This window comes from Stegastes partitus, unplaced genomic scaffold (genome assembly GCF_000690725.1).
Source record: "Stegastes partitus isolate 25-593 unplaced genomic scaffold, Stegastes_partitus-1.0.2 Scaffold5, whole genome shotgun sequence".
NCBI lineage: Eukaryota > Metazoa > Chordata > Actinopteri > Pomacentridae > Stegastes > Stegastes partitus.
The window spans coordinates 520,501-545,609 of record NW_007577736.1 but is presented as its reverse complement, the minus strand read 5'-3'; the positions used below and the strand labels follow the sequence as shown (position 1 = coordinate 545,609).

The following is a 25,109-nucleotide window of genomic DNA, read 5'->3' as shown; positions in this document are numbered from 1 at the left end:
GATGGATGGATGGATTTAAAATGAAAGAAACATTGCAGTGTGCAGTTTTAACAACTTAACATGCTGTTGGGCAGTTTAATCTTTAACACATAGTATTTTGTCAAGTGATCACGGGCTTGCATTTTAAAGTAATTTTTATTGTTTAATCTGTTCATTATTTCGTCAGTTAATCAATTCAAAGCTAGAAAATAATGCAAAATGCTCATCATTAGTTCTGAGATTCTGAATATGTTGGTTTAAAACATCCACTTTTTATCAGATTGCAGTGATTAATAATAGAAATAAGCATCAAATTCTCACATTTGAGAGGCTGTAAGAAGCATGTTTAGCATTCTGCTTGATGAATGTGAAACCAAGCAAAGATATCTAAAACAGAAAAACTGTTAGTTACTTCCTCTACTTGTAGGTATGCAGATCTTAAGGTGGGTTGTTACATTGCTATAGTACTGAAATGTTAGTTACAGAATGCGATGCAAATTTTTCAGGAAGTAAACATGACTTATCAGCTGCTTGATAGTCTCGTCTCCGTCCTCGTGTGGCTTTTGGTCACTGTCTTCATGCAGAACACCGATGCATGTGCGCAAAAGAATCTTCTTCCCCCTCCTACTTTCTTATTGATGGAAGACCAGCTGATCCCAGTGGAGCAAAACAGGGCAGCTCAGTCTGACACGGTGGTCAGAAAATGTTTCCCTAGCTGTCGCCGTTTTATCTCCCCACACTATTTTTCGCTGTGCACTCTGTGCTATCATGGCCTGTCAGCTGGGTAGGTTTGTTGCGGACGTGATGGGAATAGTTCTCAATGTTCCCACTCTCCACTGTGACACCGACTCAGGGCATTTCCAGAGAGAGTGAGAGCCCACTGAGGGAATACACAGTTGCCAACTCACGTTAAAGACTTGAGCTTTTTCCTTCCCAGGCTGCTTGCTCCCTGTTTGTGTTTTGTTGCTTGCAGCGGCGTTGAGCTGCTTGTGTGTCTTTGCGGTTGTGCACAAGCTAATCGACATCTCGTGGTCGGGATTTTCATACCCGACTTCTACTTAGTGCTGTGTAGGTGTTTGCAGATTAAGTACGTCATTATCAAGTGATTCAGGTTCACAGAAGCAGCTAATGTAGCATCAGAAGTGGGAGATTTAAAGTTTGATTTTTATAAATTCAGAGAAGCCTAAATGCTCAGTGCTTTCATTGCCTCAGCAACTATTGTTTCCCTAAGGTGCAGTCTTGGTCAAGGTTTATAAACTGTGCATTTGTAAAAGTACACATTTGCACGGCTTTGCTTTATTGTTTTTTCATTTCAATAATTTCTGCTCACCTTTGAATGGAATTTTTTTTTCAGTGCAGCTGTATTTTAATAAACGCCCACACAGCTTCTCTTGGAGAGCATAAATCTGAATAAGAGGTTTGTTTGTGGACTGGTTTGGACTTATTTTCATCTACAAAGAATAAAAAATGCTAATTGGGGGCCAAGCATACAGTTGACCTGCTCTGTTTTAAATGAAACTTTTGATTCCTGACAGCCTCAACAGCAGGGACTTTGATTGAGAGTCCTGAGCCAAATAACAACCTCACATTCTACAGCCTTAATTGCACCGACTTAATTCCTCTTCATCCTATGCCTTTTCAGCCATCAACTATTGCTTTTTTTTTTTTTTTTTATAAGACAGTCTAGTAGATTTACTTTTCCTCTGCATGACTACCTCCCTTCAGCGTGTCTTGTAATGTAACTGTCAGCCATGTTATAATGAGGCATAATGAGGCTTTGCTGCAAAAGTTGGGATTAAGAGATCTAGGAGGGTTTTAATTGAGATGAACAGGGAGGCAAGAGTGCATGTTTAATTCACTTTCTTTAGCGCACACTGTAGTCCACTGATCCCCACCTCTGGTCACTGTTTGCATGACTGTCAAGCTGCAGCATCCCCCTCGTCCTCTTTTGACATCACTTTGCAGTTGAAATTAGCTTAAATCAGAACTGACTTTTATGTTCAGCATTGAAATATTTGTTCTCACCTCTGACTCTTTTCATTGCCAGCACTAAAATAGATACAAATATTCATATTTGAAGTAGTTTTACTCCTCAATCTTAGAATTGTAAAGTTATTCCACTCTTTACCTCTGTACTCTTCTGTGTGCCCTGTTTAAATGTACTGTTATTGATCATTTTTTCTTGAGCAGTTGCTGGTCGCTATGAATAATAGAATCACTCAGCAATCCTATCGTTGTACAAGTAACACTAACAATCCTAAATATCGGGGCGGACAATAAATACATTTTATGGAATCACACTGTGACCAACTGAAGTTTCACTGATACACACCACATCAAACACTTTTCAGTTGTGATTAGTAGGCCTGTACAATTAATCGATTTCAAAACAAGATTTTGATTTTGAAACAGTGCAGTTGAAAAGGTTGCAATTTAGTCTACACCTTATGCATCGCGTCTGAACCTGGGTTTAAACTGTCAGTGTTTTTACAAATTCATCCTCCTTGTATCTCATGTGGCTTCACAATCTTTAAATCTATTATTCAATAAATATTAGCCTAAGCTTGACTTAAAAAAAAAATAGATTACAAATTAAATCACAATGTCTGTCAGAAAGATTTTTCTTAAATATTTTCCACAAATCATTCAGGTCCGGGACACACAACTGTAATATGACACAGTGTTTCTGTGTGTCATATGTCATGTGTGTCATCATTACATTTTTTATTCCCAAAACCACTGCTGAGATTTGGGATACTTCCCCTTGCTTTATCTGCATCAGGAAGTATTTGACCAGTGTAAACCTAAGTAAGGTATCTATTAACAGAAATGTAGTGCCTTTATTAGGCCATGCAATTTATCAGCATTTCAGTTACTTTTGATAAATAACAATGACATTGACTACATAAAACATGTTAAGTGTAATATCATGGATAGCATGCAAGAAGTTTGTGCTGTTAGTTTCTGGGCTAAAACTTTAATAATTTCAACAATACAGGCATTTTTCTGGTCATTCATTTGTTGTATACTGTAGAGACTAAAACGTGCAACAGCCTTTATTTGGAAACAGTCCTCGTAGAGCAGGATGTGTTGTGAGGGCACGAGGCTTTGGGAGGAGGGCTCATATTGGATTCCCCACAGCTGTAAGCTGAGACTCGTGAGGTGACGTTAGGAGGGACGTGATGGTAGCAGCGTAGGCCACTGCCAACCCAGCTCACAATGGCAAGAGAGAGAACTGAAATGCTTCTGCTTTCATTTTATTGTCAACAGCATTTTCAAGGAAATCCTTTATGAGTCCGGACATGATGAGTCACAATCCGAGTCGTGTTACAGTAAAACTCCAAAACTGAGAGGCACTAAATTTCATGGCAGTAAGACAGATGTTTATAACCTGGAAGAGACTTGTCGAGGTTGTCAAGAAGAGAAACTTTGATAATTCATTACAGATGAGATATCTCTCATTTATAATAATACAGCCTCCTCCACTCTTGCTGGCTCCAAAAATGACCTTGTTGGTTGTTTTTGGAAGTTGCCTTTAGGATGTTTGCCCTGATATTTGTACTTTGTCATGTGCAATGCTGACGTTACTGCTTCAACTAAATGTATTTTATTTATTGTTTGAAAAGTAGAAGACACAGCGGAAGAGTTCATGCATACTGCAAAACAGAAACTGTAGCAAACTTGTGGCAATAATTATTTCATTAAAGTACTTGTGCTTTACTGAAGTATTTCTGTGTAATTCTACTTGATACTTCTACTCTGCTACATATATGGAAAATAATGTACTTTTTACTCACTACATGTATGTGATGGCAATAGTTGGTAAAGATTTTGCAGAATAAAACTGGAAAAATAAAAATGCCACGATAAATTTTGTAAAATATAATGGGTTGCTACAAGTCAGCAGGTTTTACTTGTATTTATGCTTTGTTTTGCTGGTGCTTCTTATCAAGTGAAAGATCGTAATACTTTTCCTCTTCCACATACCGACTTGCATTTTCAACGGTATAATATTTTTTAAACAGCTACGATACCTAATGACTACCTCGTTGTTGCTTTATTCTAAGCAAGTCATTGGCTTCACTTCAGAGTAGTGTTTGCGGCACTCTTGGATTTCCTGTTGACGTTCTCGTTTTCAACCAAACTTCATTTCCTTCAAAGAATTAGTTTTGTGTGATGCCTGCCGGTTTGAAAGAATTTACGTCATCCCTGTGTTCACTGGGTTTGTTTGTCAGATCTTAAGCCACTTTTTCCTTCTTAGGGTCACTTTGTTTAATCATTAGTCAATGTATTTAACCAAACAAAGAGTCAGACTGAATTGTAAAACAAGTTTGGGCTTGTAGAGTTAGCAGAAAGCTGTTTGGTAAACGAATCTTGGCGATTTCATGTTTAAATAGCACTTAGATGATGGATAAGGCTTGACTCAAGTGTTAATAGTTAAACAAGGGTTTATATTTCCTGTTGTGGTGGCACATATCCTAATTAGGAGAAAACTGACTTCTACCTTATTTCCTTATTGTACGTTATTACCATTAATCAAGTGTCTATGGTTTGTCTATATGACTTAGAAAAAGAATAACATGGTTGAATGTGACCTGATGTATAAATGTTGGCACAGATCAATTTTTTCTAAGCTCCCAGTTCACCATTCTTGTTTGGTGTCAACCTTAACCCAATGGTACTCTGGTGCTAAGCAACCAAAGCTACCAACAACAGTGTTTATTGTTCACCACCGCCATGACTAGGCATGAATTTCCCTGCATCATGCTTCACATGCAAAGGGGGAGCTTTTGCATGGCTGGATCCAGGGTGCATTTAAATAAAGTAAATTTGTGGAAGGAGGGAAGAGATACTACCTTCACTCAGCACGTACATTGGCACGTTTTGAAGTTAAATGCCAGGCACTTGTAAACCACCCGGTAATCAGTCACAAAACACAAAACAAAAGAAGTGTAAACACAGTTAAAAGCTGCATTACTGGGCGTTAACTGAAGCTAAGGAGCAGAAGAGGTGGACTGGTCACCTGTGGCGGTTTGAAGGTTGTGATTATAAAATAGTTGTTTTGGGTGTGATTTCATTGTTCATTGAGGAAGTCGTCTGTTATGCTGCTCTTCTTGTTTCTGTGCACGAGGAACCACAATGATGCCATCTACTTTGTTAGTATACCATTTGGCAGCATAGGTTTTGCTGGCATTTTTAGTTGAATTGATTCATTTACGTGTAATCATTTAAAAGCAAATGACTGTTTATTCAGAACATGCGGATCACATATAATTTTCGATCAAAAATCAATTTAAAACAATATTTACTGTATGTTGGGCTACAACTCATTGGCTTGTACAAACAGTACGTGTGCGCTGAGGCCAGGTGGAGGGGGATGTAGGCTAAAGGTAAAGAGGAGTTTTTAATTTCACTCGACCTCACTCTGCTATTCCCACTTGTCACAGACAGCTGTTTGCAGCTGGGTTCAAACATCCACGTTTAAGGAAGCTTTTCTCGCCAATAATTCAGCTATTCCCAAAAGGAAGAGAGACTCAAACAAGTGAGGACTTTTCCCACAAGAGTTCACTGTTTATAGTAAAAACCAGCTGATGGTTCGCTGAAACCTCGTGCAGCTCCTTGTTAATAATGGCATCATCTGTGGTCAATCTGCTCATTGGCAGCGTGGCTCCTTTAAGACCCCAGCAGCCCTCAATGCTGAAAAGACTGTGTGTACATGTGTTTACATACTGTTCCTTAACAGTCCCTATATGGACTTGATGACCCTCATAACAAGAGATCCTATTGGCTCAGAGGGGAAGGCGGGTCTTTAAATGTCTTGAGCCAGCCCTTTTTTTTTTATTCTCACATGGAACAGGGTTGGATCGCCAACCTCAAAAAACCCCACAGAAGTGTTTTTTTCTTCCTTGTCTTCCTGCTTTCGTCCCTCTTCATCGTGGGGGAGGAACTTTGGACCGCATATAAACAATTTTACACCAACCAAGGCTACTTCTGTCACAAACAATGCTGCTATTTAAAAATAGCTTGCAGCACTTTGGTGATATTAAAGAGGAGCATGCCCAGTCCTTCCATAGTCCTTTTAATGAAACCTAGTGGGGCTGGCTTTTCGTTTTTTTTTCTTCTTCTTTGGAAGGTTTATGAAAATTCCTGACAGTCAGCCTGGAGGCTCAACTTAGACTTTGAAAAAGAATGCCTGCTTAGAGTTGCCATAATCAATTTGTCCCTTCAGCTCTGTGAAACATCTTAGCTTCTTTCAGCTCACTACTTTGGTTTTACAATTTGCAGATTCACTAGATGTTTCCCTCGGCTGGGTGAACAGCAGGAAGAGCTGACAATATTGGATTTACATTAATAAAATGGACACAAGCAAACTCCAAATGACTGATAATGTTGCTCCATAACTGCTGGACAGGTGAATAAGCAACTGTTCGCTAACAAGCTGAACATATAAACTATGAGCGGTTCACTGGAGCTTAGACCTGTAATCTAGAACCACGTGCTGTTTGATAAATACAGCAATGCAATTTGTTAATAAGGAAGTAATTATTTAGTTATTATTTATATTATGTAGTTATTATTATGTAGTTAAACAAATATCCGTATCTTTATTTTTTCTTTAATTGCACTGATAATTGTCAAAAAACTTTAGCACGCAATCCTTGGCCACTTTCTTATTACGTCTAAAGACACTAAAGTACAAATTTGCACATTTTGGATTCTTACAATGTTGAGTTGTTATTGGCATTGTCAGAGACGTGTGACAACAACTATATTTACTATTGTTGTTGTGGTTACTGGTGCTGTTGTATGACATGATATTACATGGATGGAAACGCCTTGAGGACTGGCCAAACTGGTTGGAGCTGACAGAAATCCTCAGTTAACACCTTTTTACAACAGCAACCGTGGGGCGAATACAACAGCAGAAGACCAAGTCCACTCTTGTCAGACAAGAACAGAAATGTGAGGCTGCGGCGGTCACAGGCTCACCAAAACTGGACATCTGAAGACTGAACAAATAGCCTGTTCTGGTGAATCTCAATTTTGGAGGAATTTGGCATCAATTTGGCTGATGATGGTGGTGTTGTAGTGGTGTGGGGGAATGTTTTCTTGGTACACTTTGGGCCCTTTAATTTCAGTCAGTGATGGTTTTAAGGCCTCGGCATTTCTGATTGTTGTTGACCATGTATGCCCCTTTATTGCCACAGTTTACCATTTTCTGATGACTACTTGCACCATCATAATACACCACGTTACAATGCAAGTGGACTTGAGTGGCCTTCCCAGTCATTAAATCTCAAGTCAGTAGAACACCTGTGGAATGTGGTCGAACAGGAAATTTGCAGTAGTACATAGGGTACTTTAAGCAGGGTGTTCCTAGTACAGTGCTTAGAGGTGTATGTCTAATATTCTCCACTGTCTTGTTTGTAAATGTGGCGTGCAAAAAAGTAGGAACCCAAGTCATCCAGCGACGCTTGTTTTTGTTTGAGACTCAGGCAAAGTGGAAGTTCTTCAGAATTGTCATCAGTGGAGACAAGGTGGCGTCTGATACATCGTTCAGCTTTCTGTGACATTTTTGTGTCCAAGAGACTTGCTTTCTTACATCTTATTTATATTATTCGATCAGTCTGTAAATCCAGAATGTTTACTCTCTGTGTTTTAGCAGCCTAACTGTGATGGAATCTCTCCCTTCTGCTGCTCCAAGCTGGAGCTGAGCAAAAGAAAAAAAAGACTATGCTGAAAAAGGAAAGGACTGTGTTCTGTTCCATCAGCACTTGGTCTTTTGCAGTTTATTAAAAAAGCTGCACATGATGAACAGGAATAGATTTTGAGATAAACCCCTGTCAGCCTGCACCTGATCTTGCATATCATCCTAAAAGGTGACAGTGTGTCGGTGTTGTGGTCCTTAAATGGCCAAAAACTAGTTGTTGCTTGTTTACAAACATGAACATTATTTTATTATTGTTAGTTTGAAAAATTCACAATAGACATTCTAATTAATAATGCATAGATGGATTACTTTGTTGCTCAGACATATCAGCAGAGTGAACATGAGTTGTTGCAGATCAGTAATCTCATGTGAGTCAGTGGATTTAAGGTACTCATGTTGATTTGTGCCTGTTGTTATTCAATTCAACATTTTTTGTGACAAGATGTTGTGTTTCTGCTCATTTTTTCTATATTAACTGAAAAAAGGAGGCTTTGAAGTGACGTCTACACTCGTGAAGTCTGTTGTTGCAGTAGTATGAGGAAGCTATCTAGTGTGAATCACGGGACTTAAGACACCATGTTAATCATCCAGACAAGAAGGAAACAATAAACAATAAACTCCTCTGGTGTTTGCTTTGCTCCATATTTAACCTGGAGTACGTGCAATCTTTGGCGGATACATATCAAACATGGTGTACGTGTTTTCAGGTTATAAAACTCTCAAAAGTCGCTTCATGTACATGATACATCCCAACTTTTACATATGGGTATCAATAAAAAAATTATCTTATCTTATCTCATCTTATCTTATCTTATCTTATCTCATCTTATGTGCGGTTAGTAAACGTAGAAAAGACGGTAGCTTTGGATGGACGACCACAAAACAGTAGATGGTGGCTTGAGGCTGCTTCTTCCCCGAGGAAATAGACAGCGACATACTCTGCGCTGGTTTATTAACTTTTTGGTATGAGGAAAATCTCTACTAATCTACTGGGCTCTTGTGAGATCAAGCTGAAAATGAACTCTGTAATAACAGGAACAGGACCACAGACAATAACGTAAGTAAACCTGGGTCTTTTTCAAGAAACAGGTTTGCTCAGTTATCCGGATAACCGGAGACCTGAAAACATGCACTGATTGTAAAACGGCACAATCTACGTTTTACCCCCACATATCGCCATAAACGTACCGCTTGAAACAGTTAGTATAGTTTATTAGTGACCTCATAGTTTTTATTTCCATATACGCCGGTGCAATTTTTATATCTTAGAATAATGCTTCATATTCATTGATACTGTAATGCGCGTGTCCAGTGAACCTTCGATAAACAAAGACACCTCTATTTGTCCATTTTTTAAATCACATCATTATCAATTTGTTCAACAGATACGGCTAGAGAAATGTATCTTGAAGCTCTATCTCTTTCCTGTTTGTCTGAATCCTGTTCCGAATCCTGTTCCTTTATGTGTCATAAAGCTTCTTTTTCTGTACATTCCAATTTCACCATGTTGCATTACCTAGCATCTTCAAGGTATTTTTAACATGTTTTTAACAGTTCCTTCCTTGTGCATTATAACAAATGTGTGGTGAAGATAAAATTAGAGGCTGGCCAGTCTGGACATTTCTTTAAGTCAGATATTTGCAGTGGTTAACTGCGAGGGGGGGGTGGACACAGTCAGAGATGGAGCAAGATACTGAATGCTTTGTCCCAAAAATACATTTTATCTTGATTTTGTAAACTGATATGAGTAGACATTGCTGACAAAGTGAAACTTATTGTCCAGCCTGACAGGTGATACAGCTTTTATTTGCACCCATCCCAGCTCTTGGACGACTGGTTGTGTTTATCCAAAAAAATGTTGAGTAACTGGTCTAACAGCTCTCTTTACTGACAACGCTTCCTCTGCACTCTGTTCTCTTGCAGCAAATAACGTTCTCGTTGATGATGAGCGTTGGGGCGGCTGTGATTGGTTCGCTGCAGTTCGGCTACAACACAGGTGTCATCAATGCCCCTCAAAAAGTGAGTTATACTCTTCTGTTTATTCACTATCCCAGTATGATGCAACAACTGTGACTGAACTATACAGTGTTTAGCTTTTGTTTTCAAAAGGTGTTGGTTCAACATTATTGTTATTTTAGAGGATTAGTAACACAACTACAGCCTTTAGATTTACGTAATAACTAGATCTGCATACGTGTTGTTCAAAGACTGTTTTCAAGGTGGTGTTAAGGGTTGTTGTGACCAATTGAGATGCAGTATTGCAGCTTCTGCAGTGTGTAAAGCTGTCATTCATGCAGTGAAACATTCGGCCAAGCTGCTCCCAGAACTGGCTGTTCACTCTCACAGGACAGAGCAGGGAGGGTGGGGGTTAAGAGGTGAGATAATAATAGCTGCGTTCAGGTCTCGCACGTCCAAGGACATCTGTATTACCAGACTGTGCAAAAGAGTGTCTGTGCCCAAAAATGGACACAGACACTGACCAGACTGCAAAAAGCTAGATAATGAACTTTCAAAGAAATGAAATGTAGGAGGTAGACAGTCACCTATCCCCATAACAAAACAGGGTAATAGAAAAGATGATCTTATGCCCCCGAGGAGTTACTCTACGGTAGGTTTTATTAAGAGACTGCTACAGCAAAGAAACTCATTTCCTGTGAAATGTCTACATCGTGTAAATAACTCCTGTCTGCTCAGTTTGCGTTGGTCTCTCTACAGGTCACAGGTGTGTCGCCAGACAGGCCAGAGCTCTGCTCTTTGTGTTTACCTTTGATATATGCGATGGCCTCAGTGTGCTGAAGGCTGACTGTCTCAGTGATCTACAGTCACAGTTGCTGTGAGGACAGCCTCATTGTCACCTGAACTGCTCATAATCATCACACTGTTAAAGCTTTCCTGGACTTCAAAATGACAGACCCATTATGAATGAGAGCAGCTTTCATCAGTTACCTGCACAAAAGCAGAGAAAAACAGGATATATTCCCTCATGTGTGATTGAAAAAAGGTAAAGATCGGAAATTAACATGCATTAAAATAGTAGTCTGGTCATAGGAGTAATATGAGTCTGGTTAAGAGATATGATTGCTGTATGATTATTTAAATTAATCAATAATAGTTTTTCTATAAATGTGAAAGACAATTAAATGTGCAAAAAGATCTACCATAGTTTCCCAAGTGCAAGGAGAACCAACAATCCAAAACTGTTTGTCTAAACTGACAAAAGACAAAGAAAAGTGTCAAATCTTCTCATTGAATATAAGTAAAAGTTTGGCATTCTTAGCTTAAAATATTACTTAGATAATCAGATTACTTATTTAACTTGACTGCTTATCGGCTGATCAGTGAAGCTTAACAAGTCTGTCCCTGCTGAAACATTATCAAGACTTACACATATTTCACATTATGTAATCCTGTATTTTGCGTCTGGAACATTATAGCTGCTGGTGTTGTACAGATTTTTCTCCATAATAACAGCAGCACGTGTTTAGCGTCACTCTCAGCCGCTGAGGGCCTTGTGAGTGGCTCACCAAGGGGCTGCTGACTGAGGGAGAGGCGGTGAATACGTGGTCTTTAACACACTGGGCTAGTGTGACCCTGTCCTCTGAACTCTTTATCCCCTCCTGAATATCCAGCCTGGGCCCAGCACACACCAACACACACTCACTGACACGCTCCGGTTTAGGCAATGTCACATGCAAGTAGCTAAGAAGAAAAAGTTACACAACACAGGCTCCTAATGCTCTGTTATAATGACCTCTGAGGTTATAATTTAAGGAAAACAAGCTTTTAAATAGCAGCAGCACTTTAGATTATCACCAGCACCTCTTTTCCTCAGTTCCTCTGTGATAAAGGCTGCAGTTATGTTGCTGCTGCCGGTGACGCAGGCCTTGTGTGCTACAGCATCTCTGATTAGATACGCACTTTTCAACGGCCTTGTTCTATCTATCCTGTCCTCCCTCCACAGATCAGCACTTGAAGTCAGAGCTTAGTTAAATTCATGTAACTACAGGGCTTTTTCTGTGAAGCCTTTTCAGGTTGTTCCTCCTGAAACAATACCCGGTATGTGTCCCTCACATATGTATTCCAAAATATTTTTGGGCCTGCTTCTATTCAAGAACATTTTGTGAAAAAAAAGAATTAAACTGATCCCCAGGTGTAGGAAAAGCTGCCACTTGTTCAGTGTTGAAGAAATTGTTGTATTTTCACACTGTGCTTACCTTGACAATCTGGTCACCTGCCAGCTCCAGCACCACTGACAAGCTGACAGCATGAATAGACAGCTTGTTTCATTGTGTGGTTAGAGCCAGCTGGTGGTTTGGGCTGTGCAGTCAATTGAGAGTAAGACTGCGGAGAGAACACAAAACAATTATGTAACTTTTCAAGGTCCGTCATGCAAGTTTTCATCTAGATGGCATGTCGTCTCCGTTGTCTTATAAGGTCTTATAATGTCTGTGTTTAGAATTACACCATGAAAACAATACTGAAGAATTTGCTTGTAGCAATAATAATGCAGATTTATCAGGCGATTCTGCAGATTCTTTTTAGGTTTACAGAGCTCATTCTTTCTGCAGACAGCTTTACTGTCTGAGTTCACTTGCAGCCTCCGCCTAAAGATGTTCTCGGCCACACCGGGCAGATGTTTTCAGTGACAAAGCTCTAAAAACCCACTGTGCACCATCTGCCCAGAACCAAACGGCAAAGAAGCACAGTTAGCAAGTAGCTGGAGAATTTGGCAGCTAAAGAATCAGATTTCAGTTTGCCTCAGGAGTTGGTATAGACCAAAAACAGAGCCTAAATAGAGTGAATAATAGATGAAAATGACTTACTGTGTGGCCAGAAACTCCACTCCACTCCAAATGAATGATGATGCTGCCCCTTAAATGCTGGATGTGCAAGTCAACAACTGTATGCCAAGAAGTTCATCATATCAACTTAAAAGGTGATAATCAACCCGATCATGAGTTGGCGCATGTGCGATATGCACAGTTTGATTTCAGAGGACTTGTGTCACAGATTCTTTGACCTTTTGTCTTCCCTTGTTTGACCACTACACTGTCCTGTCAAATTTTAAATACATAAATACATGAGATACAGTGCATTTAGGTAGTAATAAAATGCAGGTTTAAGAAAAATCACTAAAATAGTGTCAGCTAAATGTATCTAGGCCTGTGTAGATTCTCATTCACCCAGGTCATGATTAAATGTACTTGAAATATCTATAGTGGATAAAATATGGAGTTAGATATTTCTCATTTCAAATGCATATGTACCGAAGTGAATATACTCAATTACATTCTGCTGCTGCCTGCACGTGTACAAACTGAGAGATCAGTTCTTCTAAATAAAGCATCTTTCAAAGGGTACGTGTGATGGGATGAAGGTCAGAGGTACAGTGCAGCGTATGATAACATACTTGTGATATCACCAAGCAAGGTCTTGTGAGTGTAAGTTGATAGTGAGTATGACCCAAGCTCTGCGTTAACACTGTCAGCATGTCATTCTATATGTACCCAACCACCATAGGAAAAGTCTCTGACAAGTGATAGTCTGCATGCCATCTCTGAGCTCCAGAACATGAAGATCTCTGGCACTAAGTTAACAGCCAAGTGTTTCCAAATAAATATGGGGAACGTTACTCCGTGCCAGAGACCAGCTAACATCCGGTTTTGATGGTGGTGGTTGGAGTCATACACATACTGGGGAAGTCACAGAGTTGTGGAAGGTTGCAGACAGGGTGGTGACCTTCTCTGAATCATGTGTGAATTGTCACTGTGACACACATAAACAGACACAGGCGTTGCTACTTAAGCCCTGTCACCAGCTCTCCTGGGCGTGTTTGTCAACACAGTGGGCTGAGGTGTGACGTAGGGTGGGAGGGGAAAAGAAACTTGACACTGAGTTGGTGGCTGCTCGACTTCCTGGTTGTCAGCAATGATTGTACAGTGCTGCCATCAGCTGGTCACACAGGAACAGTTCAGCCGACACCATGTGTGGGCCTGACTGTGACTATATAGCACTGTTACAAGAAACGTATTCTGTTTGTAAATTGGAATTGTAGTTGTGTTTAATCACGCAGTGTGGTACAACGGGATCTTATTTGCAATCCAGGGAGAAAACCTGTTTGCAAAGCTAGTTCACAACATATTGCCTGTTATGTTTTTTTTTTGTACAATAACAACAAAATGTGTGTTTCCCAGATTATTGAGCAATTCATCAATGACACGTGGCGGGACCGCTATACGGAAGAGATCTCTCAAGGCTCCCTCACAGCTATCTGGTCCATCTCTGTCTCTATCTTCTCTGTGGGTGGCATCTTTGGCTCGTTCTCTGTCGGACTCTTTGTCAACCGCCTGGGAAGGTACACAATAAACAACATACTTGCTAGAAAAAGAAAAAAAAATCCTCTTGAAAAGTGAACAGAATATGAGCTGTTGTAGTTTAATGTGACCCTTTCTGTCTTAGATATATTGCTTTTTTTTAAGTTATTTTTTTGGCCTTTGTGCCTTTATTGGATAGTGTTAGTGAGAGAGAGAGACAGGAAAGTGGGGGAGAAGAATGGGGGGAGGACATGTGGGAAAGGGTCATGAGCGGGATTCAAACTCATGACCTCCACTTTGGGACTGTAGCCCTGCACATGGGACGCCAGCTCAACCAGGTGAGCTATAGCGGCGCCCCAGATATATTGGTTTTTATAGAGTCTTAACTGACGACATAGATTTTGGGAAGATTTTGCCATGTGGATACAAAACAGCTTTTAAAAATAACTTGTGTCGGAGTAAACACAATAGATATGGATTTACAAACTCAGAGTGGATGGTTAGGGTCAAGGTACTGTTTAATTACATGAAACACAAAAAGCACACGCTGTACAGCTTAACAAGCAACATCAGAGCAGAAAAGTTCTATGTGATTTAATATGATGTACTGTTTAATGTGCTGGGATGTGCTAACCTGCAGGTCTGTGAAGTTTGTGAAGTTTTGCAGAGAGCCTGTCTGAATTTAAATGTTCGGATGTAACCATATCTTGTTCTTTGATGTCTACAGGAGGAACTCCATGCTCATGGCCAACGTCCTGGCCTTCATCGGAGCCATTCTGATGGGTTTTTCCAAGATGGCAAGCTCCTGGGAAATGCTCATCATCGGCCGGTTTGTGATTGGCCTCTACTCCGGCCTCTCCACGGGCTTCGTGCCCATGTACGTGGGTGAGGTTTCCCCAACATCCCTGCGAGGAGCCCTGGGCACTCTGCATCAGCTGGGCATCGTCGTTGGCATCCTCGTCGCACAGGTTGGCGAACAGAAGTTGTTGCAGTGGATTTACGAGCATACATAGTGGCAGTTAGTGATTTCGCTGTAATGCTATCCTTTGATATGTTGTGCGCATCTGCTGGGCAGGTGGCTCATTAGTGTCTGGGTTGATTCTAGGTGTTTGGATTGGAGGTGATCATGGGCAACGCCGACTTGTGGCCGTTACTCTTAGGCTTCACATTCATCCCTGCCGTGATACAGTGCATCCTGCTGCCTCTCTGCCCCGAGAGCCCCAGATTCCTGCTCATCAACAAGAACGAAGAGAACAAGGCCAAGACTGGTGAGTTTACACACACACGCACGACAAAGTTAGTAAAACCAAAACATAAATTAGTGCATTAAAGTTTTAAAAACAACAAAAAAAAAAATGGACCAAACAAGTGCAACCAGAAGTTAAATAGAATGAAATTAAAAAACCTAAATTACCCAAAGGTTAAAAACAACTCAAGCTTTAAATTGTTTTGCAGGTTTGTCCATGTTGCAATTGCACATTTAATAAATCTGGATTTTTAGAGTTCAGTAAAAGCAGCACCTGTAGCTTAATCCATTCGTTTGAGCGTGCATGTTGAGAGCCCACATAAAAAGGCAGTAATGGGGTGATGTAAGATGTAAAAAAAAAAGAAAAAAGAAAAGAAAAAACAGAACAGTATGAGCCTGAAAATAAATAAAACCCAAGTAGTGTCAACTCTAGTACTTCTTGCACAATTTTTAAGTTCTTTTTTAATTTATTAGTCATGTCTTTTTACACAGGGTAAGTTTTGAAGTGACATTTTAAAAACTCAAATTCAGACTTTTAAGAGTTATCACAGATTCCAGGAGGCTTCTAAAACGTCCAATGACATAATAAAACAGGTACAAATAAAAACAATTAATGAACTTATTAAACAAATGAACAATAAATACATAAAATCAATGTGAGTGGCCAGTTTTATATTTGCATATATATGTATAAATACAGCACTTACAAACATATGTACATACACGTATGTACATAGGCACCGGGGCTGTGACTGAAAACTATCTTTACTGAAGCACTGAAGTCCAACGTGTCAAAAGCTGATGTGTTTCTTCACACGTTTCAGTGCTGAAGAAGCTCAGGGGAACCACAGACGTGAGCGCCGACATGCAGGAGATGAAGGAGGAGAGCCGGCAGATGATGAGGGAGAAGAAGGTGACCATCGTGGAGCTTTTCCGCTCACCGCTCTACCGTCAGCCCCTCATGATTGCTGTCATCCTGCAGCTCTCCCAGCAGCTGTCTGGCATCAATGCTGTGAGTTTCAAGGCCCCGGCATTATTCTTCTGTTCCCTCGGAAGACAGTGAGATTCTAAAGAAAAGGCATAGAAACCAGAGAGAAATGTTATATTTTTTTACATCAGAAATACAAGAAGACATCCTGAACATAACTATATGTCAACTGTGTCTGTCTTGCTTTTTAGGTGTTCTACTACTCTACTCGTATCTTTGAAAAAGCTGGAGTTCAACAGCCCGTCTATGCCACCATCGGAGCCGGTGCAGTTAACACAGCTTTCACCGTGGTGTCGGTGAGTACACAGTTTTACAACTTCAAAGTGAAGTAACCATGAAAAGGTGTCACACACATGGGGTTATAGAGATATTTTCAAGATTCTTTATTGCTGTTTTCGGATGTATCAGTCATAGAAAATACTCAGTTTGAGTTGTACCGCTGCGCATTTAAGAAATTATTTTACAGTCAAGTGTGAGGATCTTTACTGTAAATGCACTAGAGTATTTTTCTTTCCAGTAAGTGAGTTACGGAGCCAATATCCAAGCCACATTAAAGAGTATGAATAATTTACCGTGGTGTATTATGTGGTAGCATTGCACTGACCTTTTTCCTTATCCTGGTAATTTTTTCCGTGCAGCTGTTTGTCGTAGAACGTGCAGGACGCAGGTCTTTGCACCTCCTGGGGCTGCTGGGAATGGCTGGAGCTGCCGTCCTCATGACTATCGCCTTGGCTCTGCTGGTAGGTTTTACTTGAGTAAAAAAAAGTTTCAAAGCCTTAGAAGACTTAGCATTTGCCATTATTATGTTAAATCTTTTTTAAAAATCATTTTTCTTGTCCTGTATTCTTATAGGAACAGTTCAAATGGATGTCTTATTTGAGCATTGTGGCGATTTTCGCATTTGTTGCGTTCTTCGAGATTGGACCGGGTCCCATTCCCTGGTTCATCGTGGCAGAACTGTTCTCACAGGGACCCAGGCCTTCAGCCATCGCTGTGGCTGGTTTTTCAAACTGGACTGCCAACTTCATCGTGGGAATGGGTTTCCAGTACATAGAGGTAAGCAGAAGAAAAAGAACACGTTGCAGTATTTGTGACTAGACTGAGCTTTGTTTTGTTACATAGCACAGGATGAGAATGCACATTGTACGTTCATTGCAAACTATTTATTTTTTGTAAATTTTAAAATGAAGCAAATGTAATAAAGTAATTTAGCTGAAATATATCAACTTTAAGATTAGGTTAATTTTCGAGACAAAGCTGTAAGTCACAAGATAAGTTCAAGGACTGTCGAAAAGTTACAAATTTGACAGTTTTTCCTGTGTTCACAGTTTCTTGATCTAATAACAGGAGTGAATTTGGCAATTTTTAAAGGTATCTTCCCTTTAAACCTGAAGGCAGGTTTTGAGGTTCATAGGGTTACATTGTTAGATGGCCTTCCTGAGTAATAGTGACCAGCTTGCATGTCTAATAATTATTTTAAAATACACACGTGTGATACTAAAGTTCAAGCCAACAAGCATCTTAGAAACTACTATGAAGGACAGAAGTCTTTGTTAAAATGTTGTTTTGCTCTTTATCTCCCAGATGTACATGTTAAAAGAAACAAGTTAATCCATCTTACATCTTCACTGTCAGATCATCTGAGGACTGAACCCCATCAGGACGCCGCTGAATGACTGTTTTTATTCTTGCGTCTCTTCACAGGAATTGTGTGGTGCCTATGTGTTTGTCATCTTCACTGTGCTGCTGCTCGTGTTCTTCGTCTTCACCTACTTCAAAGTGCCAGAGACCAAGGGCCGGACGTTCGACGAGATTGCAGCTGGCTTCCGCCAGACAGCGGCCACGGGGGGAGAAAAGCACTCGCCAGAGGAGCTCAACAGCCTGGGAGCCGATTCTCAGCTCTGAGCGACTGTTTCTAAACTTTCTAACAAAAAACTCTTTCTCAGACCGAGGGCGAACGAGGAGGGTCTGCTGACTAGACATAGACAGATCCACCAGTAGAATAATTTTCACACTGTCACCACATTTCGGTCGTCATCACCAAACACAGAACAGACTTGTGTGGTTCTCCAACATGACGTCTTCTGCTGCTCCTCTCATGTCACACGAAGAAAACAAGAACTCGATGGGCACTGTGTCGCCTGGCAAACGTGGAGAGGGGAGTTGAGGATAGATGGGGAAGGTTTATAATATTTTAAAGATATTTTTAAAGAAGGAAAAGGAGTGTCTGCATCAATCAACCAACCAACCCTTTTTTAATACCTTTTTTTCACTGAATATGTTACTGTTATGTGCTTATACTCTGTTCTTTGTGGCCTGTTACCGTACAGGGACGTTGTCATTATCTGGTTAAGGAGCGCTGTAGCTGTAGAAAAACGTTCACTGTACAAAAATACTTTTTGAAAAAAAAACTGATCATACTGTAATGCTGTATTACTGTAGACTTTAGCACTGTAGATGCTGCACAGCTTCACTATGTCTCTCTCCACCAGGTGGGGCACTGCCTTTAAAAAAGGACCTTTTGCTCCACTGAAAAGAAATAAGTTATATATGTTCCTTTGTCTGAGAAAGTTGCTCAGTACACAAACTGTGATATGTTGTTGTAATGGGATGAGGATTTGAATGAAACTTGTTAGATCAACTCTCCACAAATTATACATATTTGTTACTTATTTTATCCTTTTATTATTGTTTTTTTGTTTTTGCTAGAAAAGACATGCTGAATACTGAAAATGACTTTTTTTCATCATATTTTCGGACATAAAAACACAACCATATCCAGATGGCATATAGAGAAATCCATTCTTCATTCCTGTATTTTGACACCATTCCTTTTTAGCAGTACAACAGTTGAAGTTGAATCGGGGAACTGCATCTGCACAGATCAGTACCAGAGCGCTGAACTCGGCAGTGAAGTCGATTAAATAAATCATCCATCCATTTTACCATGACATGAGCTAAAGACACACTCACAATAAGAAGCCACGAAACCAAATATCTGTCTCACAAAGAAAAAAAACAAAAGGAAAATCGGAACATTTTTAAGTTTCAGTGCCCGTCTTAAAACAATCACGCCTCCTGAGCCTTTGAGCCTTATCGCTTTGGAACAGTTTCAGGTCAGAACAGGCTGATCTAGACGGAAAGCGTCTGTCACTGGAGGATCTTCTCTTCTCTGAGTATTTCTCGGTTGAGATTACCTTCGGAGCCACTAGAGTCTGTTGAAGTGACTGGTCTGGGTCTTTTCACACAATCGGGAACGGCTGTTTTTCTGTGACTAGCACAAAGCATCTTCAGAAAAATTAAAATAAATAAATAAATAAAAAGAAGAAGACATAATGTGGACCAAGATGAATGTCAGCCTTTTGGAATGTTTTCAATAATCCTGAAAGTGCTTATTGCCCATCTGGGGTCAAACACCCGGCTGGCCTTACACTGCGTATGTGTCCTAGGAAGTAGAAAGTTGTTGCTGCGGTGCAAGGCTTGTTTTGGTTTGGGGTTTTTTTTTTGTTTTTTTTTTTGCCTTAAGTACTAAACTCTGCAGTATTGTGTCTTTTCCTCTTGGCCGTGAACAGTACTCCAAATTGGTGAAGGAACCCATCACTTCCCCTGGCTGCAAATCGCTGTCAATCACTGCTGTATCACTTGTTGAACCTGTCTTCTCTTTAAATGTTTGAGGAACGTTATCATTTTAGCAGCACTTTATTATTCACGGTGATATTTCTTTGAAACAAACACTGAGCTTGATCCAGTCATTTTCTTTTTTTTTTTTTTGCTCACGGTGTGGAATTTTTGTTACAAAAGAGAGACTGAAGTACTGCTGACGAATTGCTTGATGTTTTTGAAACGGAAATGTGTGAATTTGTTTGTATCCATTGCAGCAAGACACGGACGTTTTGCGCGCATGCACCGGCCAACTGTGAGTTAATACGGTGATATTCGTAGTCAGATGAAGACATCGATCCACATCCAACCCAGCAGACAAAAACCTTTTAATCATTCCATAATTGGGTGTCAGTTGTTGTATATGATAGATCTTTCTAGTACATCATTTGTCATTGGATGGGTGACCTTGTCCATCCTGGAAAGCGCTCTAACATCCACTCTCTGTGCCTTTCACATATCCTCACCAGCAAAATCATGTAATTGCACCAAAAGATGCACTTCCCCCCCTCATGCTGATGTCTACTGCATATATAACTGTTTTATACACATAGATTCACAAATCTGCTTGGGCATTGAATTTTAATGTAGCCTGTGGCCATGGGTTTGCGGTCTAAATACTTCAGATGATGTAAATATGTAACGCACTTCAGCGTCACCCACTCCAAATTTATATAATGTTGAACTTTTTGCAGTCTTTTTTTTTGTTTTTTTTTTGATAGATAAATTATTAGTACTGTAGTGCTGTACATCTCCTTGCATTTAGATTCCTCACTGCCTTCTCCTCCCTGTTGATTTGTTACCTGAAGATGTTGTTGTGGCCTAATAATAACTATAATAATTTTATTTCAGATTTTACATGTAAGGATTGCGTTTAGTAGCGTTTTCATTTTAGTTCACAGAGCATATTCTAATATTTGTAATAATAAAAAACGTCTGTGTGTATGATGTTGGAATGTTCCTCTGTTGGGGAAACTTAAATTGTGATGGATGGTGCCGTAAATGATTTAATGGCTGAATAAAAGAAATCGTGCATACAGATTTGAAGGTTTTTCGGTCTGTTTGTGACTTTTCTTTGAATTATACCTGCACTAACATACTTGCGACAACTTGTCTGTAAACACAACACTGACATATCACATAAAATCCTTCTTTGGTTACTGATTACACCCTAAAAAAAACCTGCTTCTGTGTATCAAAGTTTAATATCTAAGAGTGCAAATAAGCCCATCCTGCATTAAAATGACTTTGATTTAACGTCCCATTGTTGCTTTCTTTAGAATGTGCAGATCATTGAAGTCCCCACCTCTCATCTATACTTCCTAACCCGCTGCAGCTCAAGCACACCAGCTCACCTACGACTCTGCTTAAACAGTGTAATCGCAAGTTGTAGTATTGGAGTTGTTGGGCCATACATGTTCAAACTGCAAACCGATTCTGAAGAAATTCCCACTCTGCAATTTGACTGGGTTAGTTCCTTAAGTTTCATATGTAGGAAATCCTGGAAGTCTGATTCTGTGTTTTTAAGGCTGTCATTGGTCTCATCAGAAGACGTGTCTAGAAAACACAATATGAACATGTTAACGGTAAAAAAAAACTACATTTTGAGTAGAGGTTCTTTACAGTTTAACTGGTAAACCTCCGTCCAAGCTTAAATGGAGCAACAGTAGCAGGAATTTGGAGTTACGACTTCTTATAGTTTGGACTTTATCTGATTCTAAGTTCCTAAATCTTGCACAACTTTCAGGAAAAATTTTGTCTCACAGCTTTACTGTTTTTTATTGATAAAGACATGAATGTGATAGCAGTTTTAGTTTAATGAGAGTTAAAGACACAGGTTTTATATTTTAAAGTGGATTTTTATTCATCCAGAAAATAACAAAAGACAAACAAATGTGGATATTAAGTAGTTAGGCTATAAAAGATCTTTTTGTTTAAAAAAAAAAGAAAGAAAGAAAGAAAATGGACACAAAAGACATCAAACTGAACCATAACTAAACTAAGCAATTAAATGAGCTGGTGTACCTAAAAAACAGGGGGAACATGTACCCTAAGCACAAACCAGAACTTGAGAGATAAACATGAGCCACATGGTCACATGAGCATCAAAGGACAATTCTGAGTTGAAAATAACATGTAGGTTGCGTGCAGTTTAATGAATATTATTAGATGAGGCACCCAGACTCAGGGAGAAATTATTAATGATGCTAGTGCTGAGTCCACAGGGGGTAATTATAATTACCTCTGACTTGTACTCATTCAGCTGCAAGAATATTTTGGACATACAGTTTAGTGTCAATGACGCAGGACATGATATAAGATGCAACTGTGATACCAGGCTTTATCAGGGCATTTAATTGGGTGCCATCTGTGCAGCAATGCAAATCAATGTCATCCATGATTTGCCCCAGGGGCAGCATATATATATATATATATATATCATAACAGGGTGAGCCAAAATAGACCCTTGGTTGTTGTTCTGGCCTATGTCCACCCTGGAATCAAGGCTCAACTCCACGTCTGTAAAATAATTGTAAATAGTGTGAATAAATCTACAATTACAGTTACTTATATCCTGTAGCTGCTGGGAATCTGGGAGTGATGGATACACTTGATGTTACTTCTAAGCCACCCCTCAATGCAGTGTAATATGAATTGGGGGCTCATCCGGGATTTAACTGTGGGACCTCTCACACCTCAAATGCGAATCCTACTAGACTAGACACTAGACGTGGTGCCAGGCTTTTACATGGCATGTAATTGGGTGTCAGCTGTGCTGCAATGCAAATCAGTGTCATACACCCAGGGGCAGCATTTATATGGCAAATAACAGAGGGACCCAAAATAGACCCATGAGGGACACCACAAAATAAAGGGAGGAGGCATCTCTAAGCATCACAGAAGACCTGTTCAAGAGATAAGAAAATAAATCCAAAGCCAAATCTCTGAGACCAACAAAGTTATCCAGGTGGCTGATTAAGATATCATCAATCCACTGTATCAAAGGCTGAGCTGAGGTCAAGGAGAATTAAAATGAAGTACAAGCCAGAATTGGCTGCAAGAAGTAGGTCACCGGTGACCTTGACAGGGTGCGGAAACTAGATTGAAATTTTTCAAAGGCTTCATTGTTATTCATAAAAGAGATTAGTTGGGTGGAGATGATTTTTTTCCCCCCTAAAATCTTTGATGAAAATGGCAGCTTGGAAATGGGTCTAAAATTACTTAAAACAGAGGGATCAAGAGAGGGCTTCTTTGAAGGGGGGTAAACAGTGGCAAGAGTCAAACTGGAAATGCCAGCAGACATTCTGGGATTGTGACGCTGTTTAGCAGTGAGATCAGAAAATAAGCATTCTCCTTTGATAGTGCACTGACAGGTGGACATGGATCTTTTAGGGAGGCAAGGGAGACACTGTGTTCCTTCGTTGCTCTGCCTTCCTGCATTGTCTCTGTAAGCTCCTTAATTCTTCATTTAACCATGACAAAGAAAAAAGGTTTCAATTTCAGCAAACACTGAGCAGAGTTACTAATTCAATATTAACAATGGAAATAACCAACCAAGTCTAACTTGCAAAAGTCTGTAAAGTTCAGTATTGACACACAAAAGCGATATCTTTCTAAACCCGGCTTTATTGCGCCTAAGTAAATGTAAATGTCATATGAGGCAAAATTAAAGTTGAAGGAGGGGAATGGATATATTGCAACCAAATGTTTTCAGTTCAATAACATGCCATTGCATACACCTGTTATCTCAAACTGTTTTGTTAAAATTATAGAGAAAGAAGTGCAACATCAAGAAAATTAACCTGGACACAGAAAGACTTGATTTCTGAGTGTCCTTTAAAAAAAAACAAAAAAACAAATCCACTTTTTTCATGTTCTGCATGACCAGATGTGATTCACTGGCTTCAAAGAAGTCTTTGAAGATGACAAAACCACAAATGATTGAATCTATAATTTCTCTCATTTCCTATCTTCCCTGTCTATATGTCTTGTCTATGATTCAAATTAAATGCCTTTCATTTTACTTTAACCTGTTATGCAACAGTTGTAACACTGGCAAGGCAAAATGTTCTGCTTATTTAACTACATTTGAATGTGGTTATATACATGTGGTTCTGTTGGCTGTTTTGAGTGTTCGTGGCTGCTCCTGACAGTGAGGTCAGTGTAAAGAAAATGAGCTGATGTTAACCTCCACGGATGACCCAGAGATGAATGAGATTAGGTTTATCATTGCCTGAGACATGCTTCACTTCGCTAATGTCCTCCAGCTGTCTCCAAAGGGCAGGGGTATCACCTTATTTGTGTGCCTTTTCCTAGACATCTATTAAATCTCAGCACTGCAATGTTTTATTTTTTTTATTTTACATTTATCTGATGCTCTTTCTCTCCCGAGCAGCGCCGCACACCTGCAAAACATCACAGCGCAATAATTTACCATCATCTGTGACCTTTAAGGTTTAAACTGTTTGCAGAGAAGCATTTTTACAGCAGAGTGCAAACAAACCAAAATCCATTTTGAAGTCCTGGTCTGTTCCTGTGAATTTTAAACAATTCTCAAGGTTGCAGAGAGCCATATACAGACTAATGAGATACAGGAGAGGCCCTGGTGAATGCAAGGATTTGAATATGTTTGATCATGTCCCGGCACATGAGCGTTTGTAGCCTCGACAGACAGTGAGACAGCCACAACCTCCAATGTGGAACAAAGCCTAAAGAGGACCTTTGGTGCAGCCTGCATATCTGCCTCCCCTGTTATTACACATAGAAATCCCGCCCCTTCCTTGATGGATAGGATCAACCAGTTCAAAGGCATGTTTGCTGGTAAATATAACTAACACTGCATTGTGTCCTGCCATTATTGATTTCACAGAGGAGGAAAGAAGGGAGGGGATGAAAGTCCTCAGGGGGCATAAGATATGCTGCACACAAAGTATTAAAAAGCACATTTCCACAATTTCCACGGACTACCTCAGATTCATGCATGTATAATTGTTATGACCACTGGAGTCTCTGTGTTTGATTGTCTCCTTGGTTCGCTAATCCTGCAGTTGTGCTATAAAACATATCCTTACTGTGGATTTCCTGATGGTATACAATGCTAGATGAACTCATCTCACTACAGAATATTACTGTCACTTGTACTTTGGGGGAGAATGCAGATTAAAAGCTATTGAAAAGCTTAAAAATAATCTGGAAGCCTCCAAACAGTCG

At 39.8% G+C, this 25,109-nt stretch overlaps 1 protein-coding gene across 1 annotated transcript in view; it reads left to right on the top strand.

Moving 5' to 3' along the window:
* slc2a1b (solute carrier family 2 member 1b) overlaps positions 1-20,949 on the top strand; it is a 23,325-nt gene extending 2,376 nt beyond the window's left edge. Inside the window, exons 2-10 of the mRNA XM_008279514.1 lie at positions 9,614-9,709; positions 13,885-14,045; positions 14,732-14,972; positions 15,110-15,272; positions 16,075-16,262; positions 16,430-16,534; positions 16,877-16,978; positions 17,091-17,294; positions 17,943-20,949. Of these exons, the coding sequence (XP_008277736.1) occupies positions 9,614-9,709; positions 13,885-14,045; positions 14,732-14,972; positions 15,110-15,272; positions 16,075-16,262; positions 16,430-16,534; positions 16,877-16,978; positions 17,091-17,294; positions 17,943-18,143 (1,461 nt within the window). The 3' untranslated portion in view covers positions 18,144-20,949. The remainder of the gene's footprint in view (positions 1-9,613; positions 9,710-13,884; positions 14,046-14,731; positions 14,973-15,109; positions 15,273-16,074; positions 16,263-16,429; positions 16,535-16,876; positions 16,979-17,090; positions 17,295-17,942) is intronic.
* Positions 20,950-25,109: the final 4,160 nt, after the last annotated feature.